This window comes from Dunckerocampus dactyliophorus, chromosome 7, assembly GCF_027744805.1.
Source record: "Dunckerocampus dactyliophorus isolate RoL2022-P2 chromosome 7, RoL_Ddac_1.1, whole genome shotgun sequence".
Taxonomy (NCBI): Eukaryota; Metazoa; Chordata; class Actinopteri; order Syngnathiformes; family Syngnathidae; genus Dunckerocampus; species Dunckerocampus dactyliophorus.
The window spans coordinates 844,960-871,632 of record NC_072825.1 but is presented as its reverse complement, the minus strand read 5'-3'; the positions used below and the strand labels follow the sequence as shown (position 1 = coordinate 871,632).

At 43.7% G+C, this 26,673-nt stretch overlaps 1 protein-coding gene across 10 annotated transcripts in view; it reads left to right on the top strand.

The window, feature by feature from the left end:
• The window catches only part of LOC129185407 (thrombospondin type-1 domain-containing protein 7A-like), a 160,007-nt gene that overhangs the window by 76,620 nt on the left and 56,714 nt on the right, over nt 1-26,673 (top strand). For 4 of the 10 annotated variants that reach the window (XM_054782456.1, XM_054782454.1, XM_054782462.1 and 1 more), the window contains exons 5-12: nt 1,928-1,996; nt 4,141-4,296; nt 4,821-5,024; nt 11,023-11,217; nt 11,367-11,405; nt 14,509-14,544; nt 17,076-17,325; nt 25,066-25,181. In XM_054782456.1, coding sequence (XP_054638431.1) covers nt 1,928-1,996; nt 4,141-4,296; nt 4,821-5,024; nt 11,023-11,217; nt 11,367-11,405; nt 14,509-14,544; nt 17,076-17,325; nt 25,066-25,181 — 1,065 coding nt within the window. The remainder of the gene's footprint in view (nt 1-1,927; nt 1,997-4,140; nt 4,297-4,820; nt 5,025-11,022; nt 11,218-11,366; nt 11,406-14,508; nt 14,545-17,075; nt 17,326-25,065; nt 25,182-26,673) is intronic. The other 6 variants (XM_054782461.1, XM_054782463.1, XM_054782455.1 and 3 more) reach the window with 5 other exon arrangements.

Sequence of the window (26,673 nt, the reverse complement as noted above, 5' to 3'; positions counted from 1 at the left end):
TGGGAATTGTCCCAGAATACATGAAAGTACAGTAAGAAAAGTCCAACATGTCCTGAATGAGCTGAACATTTGGGGGGGGGGTGGGAGGAGTCAGTGGACAAAAGAAAGAAGGCGGAGTCAGCAGTCGAGGGATAAACCCATGAAAAAGGTGTAGAATTTTTAGCGTTCACACAATGAAACAAAACCCTAAACATGCACTCTAGCATGAACGCACGCATCACGCTGCCGGGGGCTCCTCCCCCACCTCACAGCACGTACTGGTGGCTCTGTCTTGTTTGTGACATTACAAAAAATGCCAACAAGAAGCGGCAGAAGAAAGCTTGTAGTTGTCAAAACATCTATTGTGCTTTTCATGTTTCTTTTTCTGTCCCCCACTTTTCACCTTGTAGCTTCACCACGTGCGCCATCGTCTCATGGTCGTGTGTGTTCGAGCGTGCATGACTCGTGCAGCACACACCTCGATGAGCAAAAGGTGTTATCTCTCAGGAGCAGCGTTTGGGGGAAGTCCCGTGCATAAATACACAGCATCACTCATGCAAAACAAACTTCTACTGAAGAAGCTTACCGCCTCCTGAAATCTCCACTTTCATCTCCCCTGGGGAGTCACCGGGCGCTGACCTGAGATCAGATCTTAGTGGGGGTCACGCAGCGTCCGTCCACCACAGAGAACACACACGGCCGTGCTGCAGCTCAGAGGTGGATCAGGCGTGGGGTCAGTCAGGGACGACCGCATAGCCAAGGATGGCACGGCATCGGTGTGCATCTTATTTATTCCTGGACTTACTGTATCCTCATACTAATACTAATACTAATACTAATACTAATACTAATACTAATACTAATACTAATACTAATACTAATACTAATACAGACTTTTGCTTGAAGTTACATGTTACCGCAGGTCCATTACTTCACATACAGTACATTCCAATGACTATTATCATTTGGAGCATACGTGAGGGGGCACCCACTGGGGTGCCCCGAGGGTGGAGGAGTGGACGGGCCACTAATGAGTGAGTCAGTGCCTCTCTTCTTGAGCACATCATTTACACACGCAAAAACAGCTGTTAATACACGAGATTCAGGCTGGAAATACTTCCCCCCGCCCCCGTTGCTTTGGTGCCCCCTTCAGCGCGGCGCTGCATATAGGGCATCCGCCCTTTTTACACCAGTGCTAAAATAATAAATAAATGTCAAGACACAACAGTGGTGGAGATGACAAGTTGTTTGTTTCTTCTTGTTATTTTCGCAACTAAAAGACCTTTTTGTGTTAACATACGCTACTCGAAATGATACCAAACCTTGCAAGTATGTGTTTGCTAGTAAAAATAAGCCATGAAAGACATAAGAAAGACTCGTGCTATTGGGGGGTTGCTGTAAATGTGTTCCCTCGGGTAGCGGCGTGAGCGGACAGGAAGTTCAGAGTTGGGTTTTAGCTTGGCTCGGGTTACGGCCGCAACGGTAGCCCGTGTTTTTATTCGGGATTGTTGTGCCTGTTGTGAGATCAGTCCAACCTGCAATAAAAAGCCTGTTGTTCCGGCAGTCAAGTCTAGTGTGTGTGTGTCGTACTGAACATTACAGTCACATGATAAAAAAGGAGCTGCCACGCGGGCCAGACACTCTGCTACATGATGAAGTCCACATCATTTTTACATTACAAATGTTTTTAAAACTTGTAGTCTTAATCGTCTGATGTGTAGTTTTTTATATTTCTTTGCCATTTTAGAACCTCAGCTCCCTCGTGTTGTGTTTGTAGCTAAAAGCTAACGGCTTGTAGCTAATAGCTAGCAGTTAATAGCTAAAAGGCAATCACTAGTAGCTAACAGCTAGAAGCTAATAGCTAAATGGCAAACGTAGCAGCTGATAGCTAATTGCCCATAGCATATAGCTAGTACTTAATAGCGCTTTCCCCCACTTTTTATTCCAGCAGCTCAGACCCAAAAGCAACAGAAGCCTAGTGTCCCCCCCCTCCTGTCCGTCTCCTTCCAGATCACAGGTAGGTGCTTTTAGTCTGCTTGAAAACTCTTCCCCCTTCCTCCTCCTCGCCATCTTTTCCCAGGTGTTTTGTTTTACTTTTACTGTTACACAGTTCCTCGGCATCTTCTCTTCCTTTCTGCTTCCTCACCTGTCCTCCTCGTTCTCACCCGTTTCCCGAAAAATAAGTGCGGATATGTTGCTTGAACGCAGCGAGAACGTGACCTTGCTGCTTGTCGCTGGAAGAGCATCAGAGTGTAAGAACTAACAGTCCAGAATGAGAAGAATTGTTAGGTTGTGCTCCTCTAATGAGGCGAGTATTAACAGCGCCTCGGCAAAGCCAGTGTTTGACAAGGAGAGTGTTTATGAGAGGAATTATTTACAAGAATTAGGAGCTCTTTTGCACTTCAAAAGCTGCACCCCCCACTTGACTTCTCTCCTGTGCACTGGCGAGGAGGATTAGGATTCAGCTCTCCTGCTCCTCTGTTGGTCTTTAAGCTTCCACATGTCTTGCAGGAGCACTCGCAACACACCGCCGCTATTTATATACAATCATGTCTTTAAAAGCGGGAATTGCAAAATAGAAAGAAATGGAGATCAGCACTTCCCCGCCTGCTTGAGAAATATTTCGTAGAGGAATAGTTGACTTTCTCAAGTACAGTGGAACAGCTAGCCGACGGGCTAAAAGCCCGAGCTGTCGACTGGTTGTCCAGCGCAGCTCTTCAAGGCATCAGGGAGGGGCACAGCCATCATCCCTGCTGGCATTCCTTACACTGGAGATGTTCCAGAGATGCGCCTCGTGCATTTGTTTTTTTTTAGCACGGTTAACGGCCATACAAGCGTAAAAAGAAGTGTCAATAGTAATACTGCAGCTGTAGTAAACGGTGTCCATTAGGGATGCACCCATCTGCATCTGTTCACTTCTGACCCCATCCCGGTAGCTGAATTAGGATGTGTGCCTACAGTATACCTACACCCATGTACGCATCCCATGCCACCGCTCTGTTTGCCAGCATGCCAGCAAGTGCAGCAAGAAGAAGATCAGCGAGCGTAGCTGTGTCAGCCTGACTCTGAACATGCTACGTCGTCATTGTTGTTGCTTTCATACGAGGCTGTAGGAACCTCTTCTCTCCAGGCAAGTGTGCTGTTGTTGCCACCTGGAGGTCCTGTGTCGTGTTTGTGATGTCCCACTGTTTTTCGTGGCTGTGAACATGTCAGGTAGAGCACTTGTGTGTCCGTGTGCGGCGCCGTGAGGAGGACGGCTACGTTGGCTATGTTGGCTGACATGCTTGGCTATGTTTGCTGATACTCTTTTGACTTTGCTGTTATTGTTCAGCTGAACCTGCTGATATTCTTCTGGCTACGTACACTGCAATTTGTGGCTACATTCGCTGATACTCTACTCTTGTAGCTACGTTTGCTGATATTCTTCTAGCTATATTCTCTAGTCTAGGTTTACTGATGTTTTTCTAGCTACATTTGCTGATATTCTTCTAGCTACGTTCTCTGACAACACTAGAGCACACACGTAGCTCATGGATGGGAAATCTCCTTAGGTTGCATTGGAAATTTATTATACGTGAATTATCGGAACCAGATGCTGATACTGGGTCGGATCGGCCCCATCCCTAGTGGTGACACACATGGCGATATCGAAGTCCTACAGCTTTGAACTGAGATGTTCCATGTATTTTCAGGGACATTTGACACGTTGGGCTTTAGATGTTCCACACTGTTGGCGACTTTGGGTGTCTTTCTAGGATTGTCTTAGTTTTTATTTTTTGGGGGGATTACATTTGATGCACTCTCGCACCCACCAGTTGCATGTTGGGTAAAGAACGTGTTGAGTAAATCCAACATGGCAGCGTGGCGGCGTGCAGATGCCAAATTAGACCTGGTGGAATAAACACGCACCAACAACACAACACGATCCTCACACCTTTGCTGCTGCTGCCACATGCTGAGACGCTGAGACGCTGAGACGCCAGCTGCTCATCCATCCTTGAGACACGCCACCAGAAGACACTGAACGCAACAAAGGCATATCGGTCTTTACTTGTTTATTTATTGTGAGAAATCAAATAAAATGCCTGGGAAGTCCTGAAGTATCCTCCCGTGTTTGTCACATGGTCACATTCTAATTTGGTCTTCTGCTCATTCTCGCAGCGTCACGCCCGGTGGAGAACTGGCTGTGCGAGGGTCCCATTCCCGAGCGGTCCCAGCTGTGCCAGGTAGCGTGTCCCATCGAGTGCCAGGTGTCGCCGTGGGGCGCCTGGGGGCCGTGCACCTTCGAGAACTGTGATGACCAGGCAGGAAAGAAAGGTGCTTCCCGTCCTTACGAGCAAGTTGGATTTGTTGAAGCAACTTTCCGATCATTTCCAGTAATAACACCCGTGGATGAACGGCGATTTCGAGTAAATGCACTAAAAAGCACAGATGGAGCCCAGAGAATCACTGCTCGTAAAAGATTTAGTGTTCACCTTTTACAGTGTAGTAAAGGCTGCCTACGGGCCATCCGAAACGGTGACTTATGACGCCGTTTAAACTTTATTGATCATGAAAATATTTATTAACACGTTAGCCTTGTTGTTGCCAAGTTGCCATGGAGACACAAGCTGTTATTGCTTAAACATCCCCAGCAGTAAGTCAAGCAGCAGAATAAAAATGTACGCTGATAGCAGCGTGGTCCTGGCATGTCATTGCTATTCCATTGCAGCTGTAATGCTGCCATCTGGCTGCAGAGGGCACTAAATGGGCCATGATGGGCCTTGTTAAAAATACATGACGAACATAAGATGATGTCAAAGGTCGCCAGGAGAAAGGATCATTGCATGTCCGTGCTGCAGGTTTCAAACTGAGGAGGCGCCAGATCACCAACGAGCCAACAGGAGGCCCTGCGAATTGCCCGCACCTGGTGGAGGGGCTGCCCTGCGACGAGCCCGGCTGCTACGACTGGAGCCTGGTGGGGTTGGACCGTTGCATCCCCGCCGAGCAGAGGCCGTGCGGGCCCGGCACGCAGCTGGCACGGGTCCGGTGTGCCAACAGCCACGGTGAGACTGCGTCCTCTCTGTCGCCGTGGCGACCTTTTTGATGACGATGACATCATAGGCAGCCAGCACGGTGGCCTAGTGGTTAGCAGTGTTGCCTCACGGCATGAAGCGCCAGCGTGCGCCTGGCATCTTGTTCACTTCATTCTGATGAAGACTCGGTTCTCTAAAGACTAAATAGTCTTTGATGCTCCTGGAAACATGCACAGTATGTTTTCTGGGAACTCCAAAATCGTCTTTGATGTTTGTTGAAACATGAAGTTAAGTTTGTTGAGGAATTCTTCATGAAATGATGGTGTTGTGTTTTTCTAACATTCACCAACGTTCACCCAAGTCTCATGATTGTCTTCCTCTTTGTGAAAACATGTACATTAGCGTCATGGAGGACTCTAAATTGTCTTTGAATGTCACGAAAACATGTGAGCAGTATTTAACTTCAGTATGCTCGTGTCTTCAATGTTTAAGAAATCACGTAGAGGTCTTCAAATGATCTTTGATGTGTTAGATATCACTATTACACCCTTAGATTCAGTCTTAGTAGCTCAGTGCATGTTCAGTCTAACAGCTTTCATAGAAGGCCTTCTTGACACCCACACTCACATAGCACAATCAGGAGTTGTGCAACAGTTACTTGAGACTGATGGAAAAATACTGGAACAGGCAGAAACACAATAGATGCATTGTTCTTTCTCACACAAGCTTACATCTCACTTCTATCCAAGCTTAACTTTCACTTTTCTAGAAAGGCGTGGCAACTGCTACAGTGTATAGACTATGTGCACGTTTGTCCATCTTCCTTGCTGATGTAGAGTCCAGTAGACAGATATGTTGCTCTTGTGTTATTTCTTATGTACAATTTGCAAACCTTTGAAATTGTGTGATCATGGACTACTTCTCTGATAGCTACGCGGTCCCAAGAACCAGGAAGAAAGGCTAAAGAGAAGCAAAATGTACGCAAACACACGTTGACTCCAACAACGTGTGCATTAGCATTTTCAAATGCTCCAAATTGTCCTCAATCTTTATGAAAGCACATACGTTAGCATCTGGATGCATTTCACAAACAAACACTGCTTGACCAAGGGGAGCTCAAACAGGACCCCACGACGAGCAACATGTGTGTCCTAACGTGTGGCCCCCCCTCTGCAGCCAGGCTTGTGGAGCCTCTGGTGGCCGGGCCTGCACCCAAGGAAACGACACACATATTAAAGAAAGACGCCTCCCCCGCCGGCAGCACATTGCAGCCTTTGCAAAACTGCATATTTCCAATCCAAAAGCTAGCAAGCTTGTCGCTGTGCGGAGCACGACATCATCAATTGGCGGAAAGACCGATACCATTATGGTCTCATATCTGTTTTTTAGACCAATATCGGCCCCCTCTGTCAACATTTGCATTTGAAAAGAGGAACATTTTTCTGGAAAATTAGGGAAACTGTGGTCTTCCAGAATTTCCACCAGCACCATCATCCCACATCCTCAGTGTCCGTCCTGTGATTGGCAGGTGATCAGTCCATGTCGAATCCTGCCTTTTCCCGCCGCCACTGAACATTACAGTGTTAGAAAAAAACGGCTGAATGTTGCTACACATTTTGTGGCGGACCTGCTTTGATGTGTTCAATGTGGCATGGGGTCCCCCCGGTGACACTAACATTTCCTCCGCTAGACCCCCACCGGAACGCTGACTCCCACCTTCCTCGTGGCCTTGCTGATCTCCGCATGAGCAATTACATTTTACTGGCGCTAAATCAAAGCATTGTCTCAGCGTATTTGTGCCCTTCGCTGCTTCCTGTCGTTTATAAATGTCATTTATGAGGGCGTGATGGCTGTCGACACGTGCAAGACAGCTACACTGCATTATTTTTCATCTACTTGCCTTTTTCTTCCATCCAGTAGGTTTTAGTTTGTTTGTTCAGCTTAAAAAAGTCAGCTTTATTCACAAACACACGGCAGATGAATTGATTTGTCCTTCCAAAGTCTCCCACTAATCCCACGTCATGGACACACAGGAGAAAGACTAACTGGAATGATTGATCCGCCCACCTTCCACCCCTCAGCTGATGAAAATGGATTTCATCTGTTTGGGGTTTTTTTTTGGCGAGATTTTGCCTGAGAGACTTTTCACTGCGCTGCCAGCGGTGTTTTTCCAAGGGAGACTATCAGGAAAAGACCACGCGGCGCAGCCCCGACATCAAATGAAGGTTGATAAATGTAAAAAATGCAGAGATGAACGATAGATGCTCCTCCGATGCCCGCTCAGGCTGACGGATGTTTCCTCTTTGCGCTCCGGCGGAGGAATCGTAGACATCTTATTTCCACACCTCTCCTCATGCATTATGGTTCCCGTTGCACGCTGTGACGGATTTGCTTTTTCGAAGCTCGGGTCCTGCCTATCTGCTTGGAATTGCAAAATCAGCCAAGTAAAGGTTGATATTTGTCGTCAGCCTGCATCAGAGGTCTCCAAACATTTTACACCCAGAGGGCCACTTTATATGATATTCTTCACATTTTGTTTGCACTAATTACCCGTTAAAAACAAAGGCTGAGAGCTGAGATTATGGCAATTCTAGGGGGGCAGTGTTTTCCTCTGTAGTAGCAGTGACCGGGGTGTCAAGAGGTCTCGTGTCACAAGATCTCACAAGATTAAAACGTGACAAGATTTCTTGTTCTCCAAAAAAATGTCTCGTGGACTAGACCTGAGATGATAATTAATGAATGAATTCATTCATCACACAATAAATGAAAATGAGCTGGATCATTTTGCCGGCCTCTGTATATTGCCATGCCAATGCGTGTCTGTTTTCCTCGCCTCCTGCCTCCAAACAGGCCTTGCTTTCAACACCTCGGCGCCTTTGTTCCATAGAACAACAGCATGAATGGAGTGAGCCCTTTTGTCAGTCATGCAGTCTCTTTGCCTCGGTGGGTGGAGGCGGGGCCTCTAGCATACACACAGAGGGCGGAAGAGTGTAACGTAGTTGTAGTACATTTCGATTAGTAGATTGCAATATTTTGTGGTATTTAAACAAATATTTTTTCATTGCACTTTTCTTAAAAGGAATGTTCTCGTAGGATCTCTTGTATCATCTTGTCTCGTGTGACCAATGGTGACTACCAAAACTCTAGGGGGCAGTGTTTTCCTAGTCAACAAGTCTTGTTGACTGGCTATTTAGCTTCCTGTGTCGCAGTAGTGACCAATGGCGTCGACATCCAGATTGTTGCTGTGCTGTAGATGTCAGTGCATAATTACGTGCCACATTTCACTGTGGCTAACGGTAAAGTCGCGGTAACATTTGGAAAAGCGACAACCTAGATGACCCTTCGCTGGAAAACAGTAACGCTGTTACTCCCAACTCTGTATTTAATAAAACAGCGTTAAACTTAACCTTTAACTTAACATCATTGACAAAAACCTTGGGCGTCATTCAAATAGAAATAGAAGTAGAAATAAAATAAATAGGTTCCCCATGCCGATTCCCAAGCGCATGAAGCCTCGCATGCTGACTTGACATGATCCAGTTATGGCAGCACTATTAATAATTCATAGGCTGCAGTGTAAATCCCACATGAAGTTTTGCCTTTTTCCTTATTCAGTGCCACCCAAGTATGGAGGGGGCATCAATATGAAAAAAAAATCTACATGTCATCCATAAAGCTGCTCCAAATCAGCTGTCGTGTCAATATGGCGGCCGCACATGGACTGATAGTGAAAGTGCAGGCGTTATTATATGAGCCTTTATTATATGAACTCACACAGGCTTTGCCCTCATGAGCTTTGCGTTCATATCAGTATCGTTTTTTCTGTCGATAATGATGTCAGCGTGCAAGTGATGACCCACACAGCGACAAGCTTGCTAGCTCAGTAAGGATTATTAGACTAATTACGAGACTGGAAGTAAAGCACTGGTTACATGAGGGGGGAGCACAGCGTCTTCCTTCAATACTTCGAATCCAGAAAGGTCCAAAGGGTCAAAAACTGTTCCTTTATTGGCCTGCGACACTAAAAATATACTTTAACAGGAAAACTTAAAAAAAAAAAACAGCCGAAACAAATGGAAAAAATCAGCAGGAATTTTACAAGAATAAAGTCAAAATCTTAAAAGGAAAAAAGTTGTAATCTAACGAGAAAAAGTCATAATTTTAAAAGAAAAATGTTTTAATATTATGAGGAAAAATATTGGGCCTCATTCACGAAACGTTCTTACGCACGAATGTGTTCTTAAAGCCTTCTTACGAAGATCTCCCAGTTCTTAGATCTAAGAAGAAATTCTACGAACGCTCAGGAGGACTCTTACGCACAAGCAAAGCTTGCACTTTCAATGTGCAATCGCCCTCATGATGGATTTTGCAACCTCATCCCAAAAAATGTAGTGCAAATAAAATATCCCAACAATGATTTATCATCAAAACAACTAAAATATACTCCATGGATAAATATATATTCAAATCCCAATTCATCAAAAAAAAAGGCTGGCTGGACGTGCGCTGCGCAGAGAGAGAATGTAAAGGGACCATTAGATTTATTTGCTGAAAGCCACCAATATTTGATGTCCCGCTTCAGGCTTCAGGCTTCCCTCTCTGTTCTTGCAGGGGTGCAGGATCATCAGAATAACATCGCAATGAAACGTGGTGTGTCTATTGCGCACGTAGCACCCCCAGATAACGACATGCGCCCCCAGCCACGTCTTGAGCCAGAGCACGGGGCTGCTGAATTAATTAGGCAGCGTCTAATCAAATGTAACCACAGAAAAAATACATTGTCACACACAAACTATGTATTTTGACTTTATTTTTCCATCATGATTGTGTAAATATTTTCTAGAGTTTCCCAAATGGTTTGGTTTCTGATTGATGGTCCACCTCCCGTTTCCTCCAGATCCCTCCGGTGCAGTCTAATCTTTTTTTTTAGTCTATTTTAAGTCAAACCACTTCTTTTTAACCTCTGCGGTGGCGCGTTTCTCCGTGGAAACGGCATTTATGTTTCCTGCAATGGTGCTCCATGCCGACTCTTTTTGGATGGCCTGATTTTTTTGAAAGTCATAATATTATGAGAAATAAACAAAATCAAGTTGTAATGTTTGGAAAGTAAATAATAAAGTCATAGTTTCATGAGGAGAAAATGTACAAAGAATATTTAAGAAGAAAGTTGAAATATTTGGAAAATAAAAAAAACAACACTAAAAATGAGAAAAAAGAGCAAAGAGCAAAGATCATACTAATCACAGGCTTTTTCACAAAGCTGAGATGCATTTTTTCTTTCTACAAGTAACCGGTGTCTCAGCGGCAGCCACGTGTCCTCCACTTGCAGTGCATCTCACAGGCTGAACACCTCTGGGGAGCCTGCAAGTGGAGGACATCGTGGCTGCTGCTGTTCTTATTCCTGCTAGTGATGGTGATGGTAATGATGATAAGTGGTATTAATCATGATTTTAAAAAGTTATTGGAGTTGATTTTATGTACATTTTGTGTTGTTCTTGTTTGTTTTGTGTTTTTTAAATACCATAATTTTTGGTGTATAATGTCTTCTGTCCACATGTCCAGAAGACATTTATTGAAACACACATGAGCACGAGTCTTATTTATGTTTTAAATGACTTATTTTCTCTGAGTATATCTACTATAGTGGGTAATAGGAGCGGAATGTACGGTAGTATTGTTGTTGCTGATATTCTTATTAGTATTAGTATTGTTTTTGTATGTCTTGTGTCCACTTTTATCTTTTCAAGTGTTATAAAGCTGGAATTGGGTTGGAGTTGGGGTTGTTTACCTTTGTCAATTATATAAACGTATTTAAAAGTTTAAAAAAGAAAAGAAATGAAGTTCTGGATCCTAAACCAACCAGTAACCACCTGAACGTTTCATAGAACTTGGTCATGTTCGCCATCCTAAACATTTTCATAACTGCCTGATCGATATGGCAAGAAGTGAAGACCACAGCATCACATTGCTGCTTGCTTGGAACAAGAAGTTTGCTGTTTTGACTTCTTTGCTAAATCGTCCTCCTCAGGAGAGACGGTGGACAAAAGTCTGTGCTCGTCCACGCCGCCTCTGGAGCCCGTGGCCTGCGAGGTGCCTTGCTCCAGGGACTGTGTGCTCAGCGATTGGACAACCTGGTCCACCTGCTCCCAAACCTGCTCCAGTAAAACCATGGAGGGCAAGCAGATGAGGACTCGCTCCATCCTGGCCTACAACGCCGGAGAGGGTAAGTCTGAGGACCTGGCCTAATCCTGGTGTTTAAAAGTTGTCACTGGTTGTTTGTGCTACTTATTTCTGTTGATGTCTCATCACCTGTCATCACCAACATCCTGTCTCACGTCTTTGTCTCACGTGGTGCTGTGTCCTCACTCGCAGTCACTGCCATGGTGGTGGCCTGGATCACAGTCATGGAGGGTAACTAAATCTGACAAGTAGCTCTTTAAAACCTCTCGCTAGCTCCAAAATACAGGAAGTCCTCGGTGTGCGAACCAGTTCCGTTCGTATGAGGGCTGTGTCGGTCCAGTTTTAATGTAAGCCAGAACTTATACCTAAATTAACACCCAAGTCGCTCTCACTGTACACAGAACACCTGGAGGACAAACCTCAGTGTTTGAACGCCCTCATTTTTGATGGTTCTCGTACGACATTGCACGTAACAAACAGTTGTACTTTTTCTTTGGTACGTCGCATCGTGCAGTATTTAATGAAGATGTGGATGGACCCATTTCCCAGCATTGCTTGTTTATTCAGTCTACTTGGATCACACGCAGCACCGAATCTGCCGATACTCAGTTGACACGATACTACGGTATCCAGTGAGGCACGTTCATTGGCCACATTGACAATAAATTCCATCCTGGCCAATAAAGAAGGAATCAAGGAAGCTCATGTTGGGAAGGAGGTCAAGGTTCTAGCAAACCTGAGATCACGAATGATTAACGATATTGAGAAGTTGTTGCTGGTGTGGATCCCATCCTCTCTCGCCCTTCCACGCCGTCTTTACCGTCAAGAGTCTTCAGTGAAGGTAAAAATGATGTTGAATGTTCATTTATCCGTTACATTCGTCATTTCTAAGGATTTCACATTGTTTTCTGGATGCTCTGATCAGGGATTTGTGCTGCCCATTCATACTGATCACATGTATTTTATTTATATGTATGATGAGTGCGCTGTATGGGGAGAAACGTTCCGACAATTCCAAGGGCCCTTGGCAAAATAGGTAATTATTCAAAATAAAGGGCGGGGGGCCCAATGTTATTTTTTTTGTTCATGGGGCCCAGAATTCCTGGCTGCACCCCTGCTTACATGGGCCATAAAATCACCCTAATCTAGACAAAAACATATTTACCTTACTTTTTCAAGAAAACATACAGTATATCACTTGTGAAACTTACAAAGCATGTGACGCCTTCTTTAACTTCAATCCCACCCATTTTTCAAAAGACAACCCCTTCAGTATCGACCGTTTTAGACCGTTTTAGACCGTTTTGACCGATCACAGGATATTGGCTACTGTATATGATGAGAGCACCCTTGTTTCTTCCGTTTATTGGTCCATTGTAATGCCTGCTGCAACTAAAGGTATATTTGTTGGGACAATATAATGATAACAAACATCACTAAAGTTCTTCCATGAATACTGTAGCTATAGCATTGTACTGCCAAAACATTGAAGTCTTATGAGCTATTTTTCTTGTCCAAACAAAGGCACCTTTAGTTGTATCAGGCATTCAAATGAACAGGAAACTCAAGAAACAAGTGTGCTCTAATCATTTTTTCTGTGGCCGTAAAAATGGAACCTACCAAAAGAAAGATTAGACTCTCGTCTTTCATCAGAAAAAAAAGTTTGTGTCTACATTTTTTTGTTCTTTAGTAATCAGCAGTAGAACATAATTCCCGACTAAAAAAGGGAGAAAACCAGCTTTTTGTGAAAAAATACATTTCAATCATAGCTTTCACGTTTGCTTTTGTGACAGCTCAAATATCTAAACAACTATACCGACATAAACAACACAGAAAGGGTTGTTTTACATCAAAATAATATATTTACAAATATAACACCATGAACTATTTACAATGTTTACATTTGGAACTAAACTGTGTGTGTGTGTACGTGTGCGTGCGCATGCGTTAAAATTTCCCTACAATGTGTAACCGTCTGCATGCTACACTCCTCCACGCTCTTCCACTTCCTCCTTGCTGTCGAGTGTGTTTTTACACGCAAAAGATCCATGCCGAGCTCTTATCACATGGACTTCTGCCACCTTATGGACGTTTTTATGGCTTAAAACTGCTCTAAAAGCATCGTCTTTTTGTGTGCCGTTGTGCCGTCACCTCTTCTTGTCTCTCTCGCAAAAAACGTGAAAGGCGTATACGTGAATACGTCTTTGGGATCGGGCATTCGGGTTTATGAAAACGTACAAATACGTCTTTGGTATTGAATGAGTTAAGGAGAATTCCCATGTGATTCACGTGTACATCGTCTGATGGAGCTCTGGCAGGACTTCCAGGTAGCAGGTAGCCACGAACTCAGAGAGAGAACGCAGTCAGCAGAACTTGGTGTCTTCCACCGCAAAGAAAGGCGGCTCTTCTAGTCTGATGAATTCAGTTATTTTTGGGGTTCTTTGTTCAGCCTTCTGACTGTCACGCACATACGGGCGAGTGATGACCACGTTAGCTGCCGTTTGACTAAAGCTGCATCATGAGCCTCAAAAACCCACTCACACTCCGTCAAGTGTTTGCTTTTTAAATGACGTATTAAATGAACGCTTTTTAATGTGCTCAGTCCCCCACGTGAGATATTGATTGTGGCATGTGTTGCAGGATGCAAACTTTACATCACTTGCACAAATGGCAGATAAGTTCCACACAGCAGACATGGCTTTGCTGCTGCACGCCTGCGCAGTGCGAAGGAAAATGGGAGGGGGGCACTGCCCAAGACATGAGAGGACACTGGGTTCTCGGATCAGAGCATCCCTATTGTAAAGCTGTAGTCTCCATAAGAAATATTTTCCTTAATACTTCGGATGTCTGAAATGGATTCATTGGAATTAGATGATTTCCAGTAGCAAAAATCACTTTTGTCTGTTTTGGTTTTTTGTCTGACCTATTGGAACAAATGAATAACTAAAAGTAGTAAAAAGATCAAATACAAGAATGACATGATTGGTGTTTCTCCACTTTTTGAGCATTCACAATGTCTAATTGCACTTTACTTTACTTTTCACTTTCGCTTTCCTTTTCTTTGAAGAACCACTAGCAGAAGAGTCGTCCTCATGCTTGGGAGACATAATGAAGGGAAAAAAGTTAAGATGGAAAGTGATGTTGTCCTTCTTCAGTGTTCCTTTGGTACAGTATCAATCTTTTATGGGAGTGCGTACAGCGACGAGGACCGCCTGTATGTTGGCATCTCTGTCGTGGTTTACTTGAGCCGTGTGATAGCGTAGATGCATACTAACCTTTCTAGACTAACGTTTTCCAGAGTGACTAACTTCTGCTGTTATGTCTGTACTTGAAGGTCTTTCACGGGTGCCGAAGTTTCCTGAGCTTTTGGGTAAATCTTGCATGTAATATAAACAGATTTATAGTTTTGTTGGTGTGAAAGCTTGGGCGCACACTACAAACCCAAGCTATTTATGTGCCGTTTCAGCGACACGGACTGTAGACAAAGACCTGAAATACGGTGGGCCCTTGGAAGCTAAAGGGTTAGGCCTTTCAACAAAACACATTGATGGAAAATAGATTTTCTTTAGCATTTGCTCTGTGTGTATATATGCTAGACGTCTGCAAGGGTTGGCTCGGGAGCTACCAGTACCTCACCTCCCGCCAAAGGATGTGGATCAAGTATGTTGCTGTTTTAAAGCAGACTAATTATCACAAATAAAGACTTGACTTTCAGTGTTGGATTGGAGGTGGGCTGTAAATACAGTAGGCTAAATGTTAACTGTCATGTGAATGAATGAAACACTCGTTGCTCTCGCTGCTTCATTTGACTTTCAGAGTAGCTCTCATAAAAGCACCTCACAAAGATACCAGTGATCATCAGCCAAAGAGGAAAATGGGTGGCATATCAAGGTGCTGATCAGACAGCATGATTATTGCACAGGTGTTCCTTAGGTTGCTCACAAAAACAGTTGACCACCATTTGCCTCCGTACACCGTGGATCGTGGATCCAGAGCCCCCCAAACGTGCTCAGTGGGTGACATGCTGTGTGACATGCAAGAACAGGGTTGTTTTCTGCTCCCAGGCATTGTGTACAGGGGCCGTGCATTATCATGCTGCGACATGAGGTGATGGTCGTGGATGAATGGCACAACAATGCAACAGGAGAAATGCCGGCCGCAGGCCTGTAGGTTTGTAGAATGTTGCGTCGCATTAGTTCCACGTTTAATCTCTTATCAGACGTCGGATTATAAAAAGGCCAAAATTCTGAATAACGACACTGATCATCGGCCCGACCGATTACTGGTCGATCGCTACTCTCTACACCTTAAACTGCAAGTTTGAAGTGGCCTTTTATTGTGACCAAGCCAAGGCACACCTGTGCAATAATCATGCCATCTAATCAGCACCTTGATGCGCCACGCCTGTCAGGTGCCTGAATGATGAATTATGAATGCTAACACAGATTTCTGAACAATATTTGAGAGAGACAAAGTTCTTTTGTTTACACTGAAAAGGTTTGAATCTATGAGTTCAGCTAATGAAAAATGGGAGCAAAAGCAGTGTTTGTGTTTGCTTTTGTTGCGTGTCTATGGGGAAAATACTTGTATATATTTATATTTATTCATGTATTTCACGACAAGGTTATGTTCAACTTCAGAGGGTCCACTGTAAATGTTTTTCCTGTAGCATCCTCATACTTTTTCTTTGCCCTTCAACCCAAATATGTTCATGCACTAGCATAGCTGTCATCTTATTCCCATAGCATTCATATGTCAACATTACCTGGAAGTACAGCGTCATAAACAATTGGGGGGTGCTTGGTGGGATGCACTGTTGTAGGACAAGGGTGTCCAAATGAAAGGAAGGGGGCGCCGCTTTGATACATTTTGTACATTAAAGATGCTAAAAGTAATCCAATGTAGGGCAATGTAAGCTAAGCTATCCGAACGAGACATCCACATCTGAGCTTTGCCTATTAGCCATTTAAAAAATATGTTTGTTTAAGCACATGTTTGCCTATTTCTTGCCTGAAATAAGCATTTTCAAGCGTGGCTAAATGAACTAAAGTATAAATATGAAGCATTCAGAAGATGCATTCAAAGAAGTTGTGATGAGACTCTATGTAGTTTTCTACAATGGTCACTAGGTATCAGTAATGATACATTGATAAGAAAATAGCTACCCCAGGAAGTACTGTACAGAAACTGGAAGTCAAAAAAGGAACAAGGAACTCTCCCAATGCTAACGTGTGAGTCTATATTATGACTTATTTTCTCTTATTATGTCGACGATATTGGGTAATAGTAGTGTAAAGGTGACTATAGGGGTGTTATTTCATGGCTAGCGGGCTCTAATGTTAAAAACTGTATTTAGAAGGTTTTTTCTATGCTTTACCTGTGAAAATATTTAATTTATAAATAATGTATCCTGCTTCATGGAAATTCACTTATGACAGTCGGGGCTGGAACCAATTAACCGCGTTAAACGAGGGATTACTGTAGAGGGGAAACCAAATTAGTGTAATATCTAATAATATATCTCATTAATAATTGCAATAAAGAGGAGGAAAATGGCCCTCAGGCCGCACTTTGGACACCCCTTTTGTAGGATACATTGCGACTGTGTCTCAGCTAGTTTACTAAATAGTAAGCGCAGGTGTGGAGGGGCTCAGTGTGTTATAAACCCTTTCTTTTTCTCGGCCCTTCCAGCCAAAAGTTGAACCTCTGTGCGTCTCGGAGAGGAGACATGAGTGACACATCCAAAAAAGTGAGCACTAGACGGCCCTAAAGTCACTTGACATGTTGAAAAATCCTCTTATGGTCGCCAGAGAGCTTGTCGACCTGCTCAGAGTGTCACTGATAACTCCTGTCTGACACGTCGCGACCACAACAAGCTAACTGTCAGCTTCTCCCCTCAAGGTGGCGCCCTGTGCCCCAACAGCAGCGCCCTCCAGGAGGTGCGCAACTGCAACGAGCACGCCTGCACGGTCTACCATTGGCAGACGGGGCCATGGGGGCCGTGTACCGAGGACCCCTCCACTGCCTCGTCCCTCAACGCATCGGTGGCGGCCGCCCCGACCAGCACGGGCCCCGGTAGCTGCTCCAAGGGGATGCAGACCCGGAAGGTCATCTGTGTGCGCGTCAACGTGGGACAGGTTCCCCCCAAGAAGTAAGTTGTTGTTGAGCTCCTGTTCAGTGCAGTAACATCTTTAAAGGGGCCCTATCTACTTTGGTATGGTATGGTTGGCCTTCCAAGTGCTTCCTTCCTTCTTGGCAATGTCATTGTTGCGTCTTATCAAATGATCTCTTTGAAAAGTTCTACTCTTGTCCTACATGATGTGGAAGCGCCATATCTTGAGGTTGGGTTGGAGAACTTCACAAGATTTCACAGCTTTAGGAAGTCCATGCATGGCAACTTTCCGGTTGTTCAGTAGTAACCGCTGCTTAGTCCTTTTTCTTAAAAATGGCAGCCAGGAAGTGTTTTTTTTTCAAATTGTGAATTGAAAACAGAGTAAGTCAGCAATGGAAGATTTTGTTGTTTTCGGGGGAGCTAACGACCTTCGTCTTCTGTTCTCGCCACTTCACAGTGAACAAAGCACAGTTCCATGCCGGTTTCACCAATATCCAATTCTTCTTTCCTCTTTGCTGAGAACCGTGGTCGGGCAGAAGGCTGCAGAATCCGAGCATATCGGCCAAGAAGAGAAGAATGCACCCTGTGCACAAGTTGAGATTTCTTAGAAACTTACTATAGTGCCCCACTGGGATTCACTATCATTTGAAAAGCCCCTGGAATGAGCAGGATGGGACCCCTCTAATAGCACCACAGCTTGTCATCACGTATCACAAGCACTGCTTCACTTTTAAGGAGCGACACCAATCTAAAGCAAGCTCAAGCATCTATACGCCAGTCATGGGATGACTCAGCGGCGAGACGGACAGTTGTTTTGCATGTTAAAGGACAGGAGTGGCACTTGCATGCAGAGAGCGCAGGGTTCAGCTCAGATATGTGTTGGTGTGACATTGAGATTAGGAAACAAAGGAGGAGTGTGCTGCTGAGAAACAGCCTGCAAGCCAAGTGACAGCTGCGGAGTAAAGTGAATCAGGGCAGAATAAATTAAAAAAACAACAAGGAGATGATGACAGAGCTGCCAGCTGAGGAGAGGCGACGTGATGTTGCCACCCGAGTCGTATCTTCCCTTTGCAGGCCAGTGCAGATAAATAAAATAGAATAAAAACTCCGCTTTCCTGGAAGCCTAATTAACTGCTGCTAATTTCCTATTGATGATAATGACAGTAATTAAACAGGATTGATACTTAAAGGCAATTTAATCAGGGCTAAATATTTGGGGTTTGCTCCCAGGCACAAGCCTGCACCAGTGGAGATCAATGGAGCATATTTGTATTTCAATATGGACTACTGGTCCTGTGCCAGTTGACTGATGTGCTCCACAGCACGACATGAAGAGGAAGGTGTCAAGTTTAGACTCATTTAAAGTGGAGAAGCAGCCGCTCTAATAGTTTATTTTATTAACCTACCTGGCAGGTGTGCTTACCAGCCAGGCGAGCATGGAGGCATCACCTATGCAACAGGTCAAAGTGCAGGACGTTCAAGGCCATGCTGATTGCTTGTGAACGAGATAGAATGAAGACAAATGTCCGCGAGCTGACCCAGACACCGCCGCTGCCGCCGCATTTATCAGCTCTCCTGGAGGGGAAAAAAACCAAAAGAACGATCCAATTCCAGGATGTTAGTAATCTCCTCTGGCAGAGAAAAAGACAAAGCAGCAAGCAGGACAGCATTCTGAAAAAGTGGGCTTCACTCCAGCTTCCGCCTTGTTTTATTAAAAATAGTCCCACAATCTCCGATACGGCCGATATATCTCATATCCGATTCCCTCTCCCGCTTAACCGCTTGGCCAGCGTTGACCTAACCGCGAATCGCATCACGTCAACTATTTATTTGTATTTTTTATTTTTGTAAATCCCACTTTAACCAGTTTGGCACATGATGCTGTAGCTTCTCCTGTTGATGTTGCCCTTCTAAAAGCGCTAAGAGTAAGTAAGGTGGACCATCCCAGTGACGTTTCTTACTCTTAGGAATGGAATATTTTCCACTCTACAACATGTACTGTACGTGTTTATCCACGATAGAGAGATAACACATTCACCAAGACCTTTCACTTGGAATTAAGGCACCCTGTTCTTTTTAATGAAGCACACACACACACACATAGTTTCATGATCATTAGGACCACCGCCACAGCAGGCTTATGAGGAAGATGGCTTGGACCTCGCTGGACTTTGGCTGGTGGCCTGACTGTTCTCTCCAGTGCTGGCATTACAGTTGCTTGTATCGCCTCCTTTTAATATCCAATTGTAAACCTTACTTGAGACTCTCAGCATTATTTCACAGCTGGTGGAACAAAAGAGTATGGGTGGACTTTGCCCTGCTAAATAGGAAGGTCCAAACGTTACACTCTAGAATGCAGCGTGAAGAACCACCAGCCTGCAAAACAGAAACTGATACTGCAAATGTTTTAAAAATCCATTCCAGGACCACCTTTCAGCCCAATTTTCAGAAAAAAAGTGGTTCCAAAAGGAAATCATGTTAATAGAAATCATGTGTAAGCTGTGGCCACCCTCTAAAAAAAAGTCAGTGAAAGTTAGGGGGTGCCACAAGATATCGTGTCACAAGGTCTTAAAATGTGTTAAACGAGACAAAATGGCTGACAAGATTTCTCGTTCAGACACAAATGTCTCGTGGGCACTCGGCCTGGGATGATAATAAATGAATTCATCACATAATAAGTGAATATGAACTTGATCATTTTGCCGGCCTGGGTATATCGCCACATGCATGCTTGTCTGTCTTCCTCGTCTCCTGCCCCCGAACAGGCATTGCTTTCAGTACCTTAGTGTGTTCCGTCAGTCACTCTCTTTGACTCAATGGGTGGAGGCGGGGCCGCCAGCTTACACACACAATGCAGAAAAGAAGAGTGTAACGTCGTAGAAATTCAATGAGTAGATTGCAATATGCTGTCATATATTTTTTCATACTTTTCTTAAAAGTGATGTGAAAATCCTGTCTTGTCTCGTTCTCGTAGAACCAATCTTGTGCGCCATCTCGTCTTGTGAACTGAGTGTCTCGGGACACCTTCAGTGACAGTAACCATCTGACCATAAACTAAAAATATTTTTGCCCTTTATTCTAGTAGAAAATGCATCACTCCACAATAAACGGCCAATAGAAGGCCGTTTATTGTGACACTGAAAAACTGTAAATAAATTTACTTGCTAAAACTGCATTTTTTGCATATTTTCCCAGAAATTGCATTCCTCAAGTGTTCATTAAATGTACAATGTCTTTAAATGTAAATGTATTTACAGCCATATGTTGTACAACAGTTTTTTTTGTTCAACTAAATGTATTTACTAGGGATGTCTGATAATATCGGTATCATGGAGTTTTGTTCCCAATACTGAAAAACAGTTTTTTAAAAATTGCTGTATCGATGTTCATTTTAATGTTCAGTTGGCCAGGATGACCACAGGCTATTGTGTTCCTGTCCGCTCTGACTGCCCTGAAGTTGGCTAGCTCCTCACGTTAGTATCTGGGAGGCTACCTGTTCGCCATTCAGTGAAGCATAAACAAGCTGCACTCCCTGAAGGTCTTGATTGTTGATCTTGCTCAGTAGTGGATAGATAGACAGATAGATAGAATACGAATAAATAAATATGTAACAGATCACGTGAAATTCTAGTGCAATAACACATAATAAATAATAATACATAATAATGTACTGTAATTATAATAAAGTCCTGTCCTGTCCAGTCCTTCCACGACAGGAGATATGTGATGTTACACATATCGGTATCAGTTGATATTGGAATCAGAAATTGAGTGTTGGACAATATCCGACACCCCAAGCTTTTACTGTTACAATTTTGGAAACAGACACGTGAGAACCACACTTTTAACTTGCTTAGTTTTTCATACACAAAAACCATTGGTTGCATTTAACCTTTCAGAAAACACTCACTCAAATGTCAAATTTAAGGCCTGGAGTTAGCGATGCTCGATATCGGCTTTCTTACTGATATCCAATATACCGATACTGTCTTGCGCTTCATTTCCGATAATGATATCAGCAGGTATAGGCAGCAGCTCTTCCATCATGTCAGGTCTCATGTGTACACACTGCATGTTCCAAACAAGGCAAATACCACAATATGCAATACAAGTTAACATTTTATCTCAACAGAAGTCATAAAAAAATCATGGGCAATAGTCAACTAAGATAACAACTATCAATGAGGAAGACGGGAAGACGCCTTACTCCCCCTCATGTAACCTGCGCTTTCATTGCAAATTCCATATTTAAAAACGTGGAAATAATTCCACACTGTGGACATACTGAGCTAGCAAGCTCGCTGCTCGGGAGAGCATGTCATCCTCCCACGCGCCGATATCTTTGTCAGCAGAAAAACTCTTATTTATTTGAATGTGCACACGCACAGGAGCGCACCAGAGAAGCGACCGACGGTTCCTAGTCATGCTGTTGCTAGGACAGGCTGTACATTCAATGAACTTTGTCATTAGCTGACGCTCGTGTTGCACGGGGCGTGGTTGCAATGCTCGGAGCAGGAAGAGGGCCGGTATAGCGCTCGCAGCATGTTAGCGCCCTCTTGGCAGCCTCGTAGCGTCTGCAAACAGTCCCTTTAAGTGTACAGGCGATATTTTCAGTCACAGGAACTTTTTGTATTGTATGTACTTTATTTATCCCACAGCGGGGAAATTTACTTGTTACAGCAGCAAGACAAGTAAAGAGAACAGTGTAAAGAAAGCATAGTGTCTACAACATGGTTCCGGTGGTGCTGCTGAGGACAAAGGCGTGATGTGAACAGGATCTGTGATGCAGATGTTACTATTTGACTTCCATAAAAGGACAACACTGAAATTGCAGTCCTCGGCTCCCTCCCAGCATCTCGGAGGCACGCCCTCTAAGGACATGCCTGCTCTCCATGGCTTTGTGCTAAGCCTGGGTTTTGATAGCCCAGATCAACAGGCAGTTAAAAAAAGGAATGACACTCTTTAATGAGGCAGATCACTTCCTGGTTTACTCATCTGTTGACACATGTAAAGCCCCCACCCACCCACACACACACACACATACACACACACATACCCTTCCCGCCCACAAGGCTTTGAGCCATCTGCTGCTGCTATGAGGGGCCGTGCTGAAGTGTATGTTTTTCCTCTCCCTGCCCTGCGTGTCTTCATCTGGCACAATGCAGCTGGCAGGTAACATTGATCAGCGCGCCCGTGTGACGCCCGCCTCGTAAACAAACATGGCTGCCAGCGCCCTGCGTATGCAGATGTGTCCTCCCCAGCCGTCTTCCTTCCAGAAGACTCCGGCTGTGAACCATATACAGTCGCCCTCATGCACGCACACACACAGTCACAGTGCAATATGGGAGGAGAGAGAGAGACAATAGAGGAAAATATGTCAGCGCCTCAGGCCCGGGCTTCCATCATCCAATAGAGAGGTGTTGCAGTGCAAGGAAGAGAACCACGTCTGGTTATTGATTGGGACTGTGCGCTGAATTCCTCCAAATGTGTTTGTATAATCACGGGGATGCAGAGGAATGCGTGAGAAGAGAAAGGGAATGATTCATGGTGCTAATGTGTGACAGTGGCCCAGCCAATCATCCCTGCTGCGCTTTCCAATCGAGGCCGGGCGCCTCGCTGGGGAGGATCGCATGAAACGCTCACAGCGAATGGAGCTTCTTGCTGCGTTCTGCAAAACAACTTTTTCTTCTGGTGTACACCGGGGGTGTCCAAACTTTTTCAGCGAGGGCCACATAGTGAAAAATGAAAGGATGCAACTTTGCCACTTTGATATTTTACAATGTAGATATGCTAACAAGTCATATATTTCAAATAACGACTCCATCTCAGCCTGGTGATGCCGGTGAAAAAGCCTATTATTAGTACCAACCTGCGTGTTTGCTCTTTTTTTTCCCATTTTTGCTGGGGTTTTTTTTTTTTCTTCAAATTTTCCCAATATTGATTTTTTTCTTCTGGTAAAATGACTTTAGACCCAGAATATTTTGACTTTAATACCATAATAATATAACTTTTTCCCCAGCCTATTTTTCCATTAAAATACATCTTTATTTACTACATCTACATTTACTACATCTATATTACTACTTAAAGAAACATTTTTTGTTTAATATTTCAAATCTACGCTACCAAAATGACATTATTTTCCTCATAATAGTTTATGCTCGTCAAATTGAAGCTTATCTTCTTGTTAGAATACGAGTTTATTTTCGAAAATGACGACACTGTTGTCGTCATTTCAGCTTTTTTCTTGTAATTATGACTTTATTCCCATAATATTTTGACTTTATCATAACTTATTGGAACATGCAGTTTTCAGCAACCTAATTTTCCAAGAATTACAACTTTATTTGTTGTTTTGTTTATTACGACTTTTAAAAAATGACTGCTTACTTGAATATTTCAGCGTTATGCCACTAAAGTTATGTTATTTTTCCTCATAACATTATCGTAAAATTACGACTTTTTTCAAAAGTTTATTTTGACCTTATTCTTGTAAAATTACTGCAGATTTTCAATTTTTGTTGTTGTAGGTGTTGTCTTTTTTTAATTTTCTTTTTTTAAATGATATTTTCAGAATGTGCCACTGCCAATTTCAAAACAGCCGGGGGCTTCAAATGGGCCCTGGGCGGCCCTTTGGACGCCCCTGGAGTACACAATTCACATAATATAATATTACAAAGGGAGCTGGGATAGGCTCTAGCATACCCCTGCGACCCTAGCGAGGACAGCGGCATAGAAAATGGATGGATGGATGAGCTTTACGTCTTGTCTTATTTTCTTAAAGGGCCTGGCAATATTGACCCCCTCATTGGCTGGTATTGACAACCTGTTTTTTAATCATCTAAAATGGCATAATGGCAGCCATTAGTGGGATTAAGAGATAACTGTAATTAAAAGGGAACCATTAATGCACATCATTAGCGCCGTCGTTATTATTAGTTGCACTGTGATTATTGTGACTCAGTAATTGGGAGAGAAAGAAGGAGGGAATGCTGTTTGGGGAACACTCGCGCCAATGAAAGTCTATTAGCAATGCTCAGTGATTCAGGCCCAAGGATCATCACCAGTACAGGGAACAGGCAGCTTTTACCCTTCTCTTGTACCGCCATGCCAGAGGATTTGTTCCACCTGAGAGGGATTTAGCGCTGTGTGTTTGGTATTAAAAGTAAATCTTCTCCTTCTGTCGCATTATTACATTTAGCCTTTGAGGCTCCACCGTGCTAACGAGCGCCCAACGCCCCCAAGAGCGACATGAAACCTGAGCCACGCGGCGGGGGGCGGGGGGCGGGGGGACTAGTGTCGACATCAGTGACGCACTCTTGCATGGATCAGATGGCAAGATGGCATCATTAGGACTAACCATGACCCTCGTCAGACAGGCCTCCATGGCACCCCTTACTGTCCACAATCAAGAGGGATTATCGCTCATTGTGGATCAAAGTTCAAACAACAACGTCCTGAGGCCAATCTGCTCCTCTACAGACAAGAAATCTTCTTAACCTCTTTGCATGTACTGTCTAATTTAATATTGTCTGTAATGTTCGCCCCAAAATGGTGAACATGTTGCCACAATATGTCAAATAATCCGACAGCATGTGCAGGAAGTGGGTACCAACATCGACTGGTGCGACCCACATTAGGATCGGTCAGCCTTTGTCTCGGTTGATCTGTTTTTTTACTGCCCGATCTTGCCTGCTGAATTTGATTGTGACGGATTTTGAGATGTGTGTGAGTGAATGGATTCCAGCGTTGATGCTCACTTTGTTTTTGTCTGTGCAGGTGTCCAGATGGGCCTCGGCCCAGCACAGTGCGACCGTGTCAGCTGCCCTGCAAGAAAGATTGCATCATGACCCCTTTCAGCGAGTGGACTTCTTGCCCCGTGTCCTGTGACGCAGGTACTGTACCACCCTCATCTTAGACCACCCAGATGATGGAAGAGAGACAGCGTCACTCTTTTGTTCTCCTCTTTTATTCGGATATTTGGAGCTTCAGTTAGTTGTACTTTTTCCCGTCATTTTGTAGCAATCATTCACGTGAATCTGGAAGAAGTCACTCTCACTGGTTCACTGACTGGTTGTCTTTGTGTTTAGCATAAACATAAGACTAACTTGACTAACTCAATTATCTACCAAACATCATAATTAAGGTTTATTGAAGATCTGAAACGTCTTGGATTTCTACCAAAACATGTACATGAGTTCATCGAAGACTCATTTTCAAATCATTTCTGATGTTCATGAAAACGAAAGCGTTAGATCATAGTGTTCTAATAGTGCTCTAAATGGGACTATGAACTGTCTTTAATGTCGATGAAAACACACACTGTGGCATGAAAGTCTTTGCCCCCTTCATGATTTCTTACTTTTTTGCATGTTTGCCACACTTAAATGTTTCAGCTCATCAAAAAATGTTTAAATATTCCTCAACGACATCACTACTGAACACAAAATGCAGTTTTTAAATGAAGCTTTTTATGATGAAGGGAGAATAAAACTCCAAAGCTACATGTCCCTGTGAGAAAAAGTGATGCCCCCTAAAGCTAATAACTGGCTGGGCCCCCCCTTAGCAGCAACAACTGCAATCAACTTGCAATGAGTCTCTTCCAGCGCTGGGGAGGAATTTAGCAGAATTGTTGTCATTCAGCCACATTGGAGGCTTCTCCTTTTGAAGGTCATGCCACAGCATCTCAATAGGATTCAGGTCAGGACTTGGACTAGACCACTCCAAAGTCTTCAGTTTGTTTTTCCTCAGCCATTCAGAGTTGGACTTGCTGGTGTGTTTTGGATCATTGCAGAACCCACGTTGGTTTCAACAGATGGCTGGACATTCTCCTTTAGATTTTTTGGTAGACAGCATAATTCATGGTTCCATTTATCACAGGTCTTAAGTCTTCCAGGTCCTGATGCAGTAAAACAGCCCCAGACCATCACACTACCACCACTATATTTTACCACCATTCACCACTAAAATGACATTATTTTTCCTTATAATATTCTGATATTATTCTCGTAAAATTATGACTTTATCTAGTTAGATTACAACTTTTTTTTCTAAATATTTTGGCCTTAGTTTTGTAAAATTACTGCTGATTTTTCCAGAATGTGTCGTGGGCCAGTAAAAAGAACAGCCAAGGCCACGAATGGCCCCCGGCCCACACTTTGGACACCTATGCTCTAAATTGTATTTGGTTTGTACGAAAACATTTGTTAATTGAAGACTAAATTGGCTTTGATGTTTCCGAAAAAGACAATGTTAGGGCAATGACGGGGGACTCTAAATTGTCTTAGATTTTTTGGAGATGAGTTCATTGAAGACAATGAATTGTGAAAATGGTGACCCGGCTGATCACTGAGGGAGACATTTCAAAAATATATACAGTATATATTC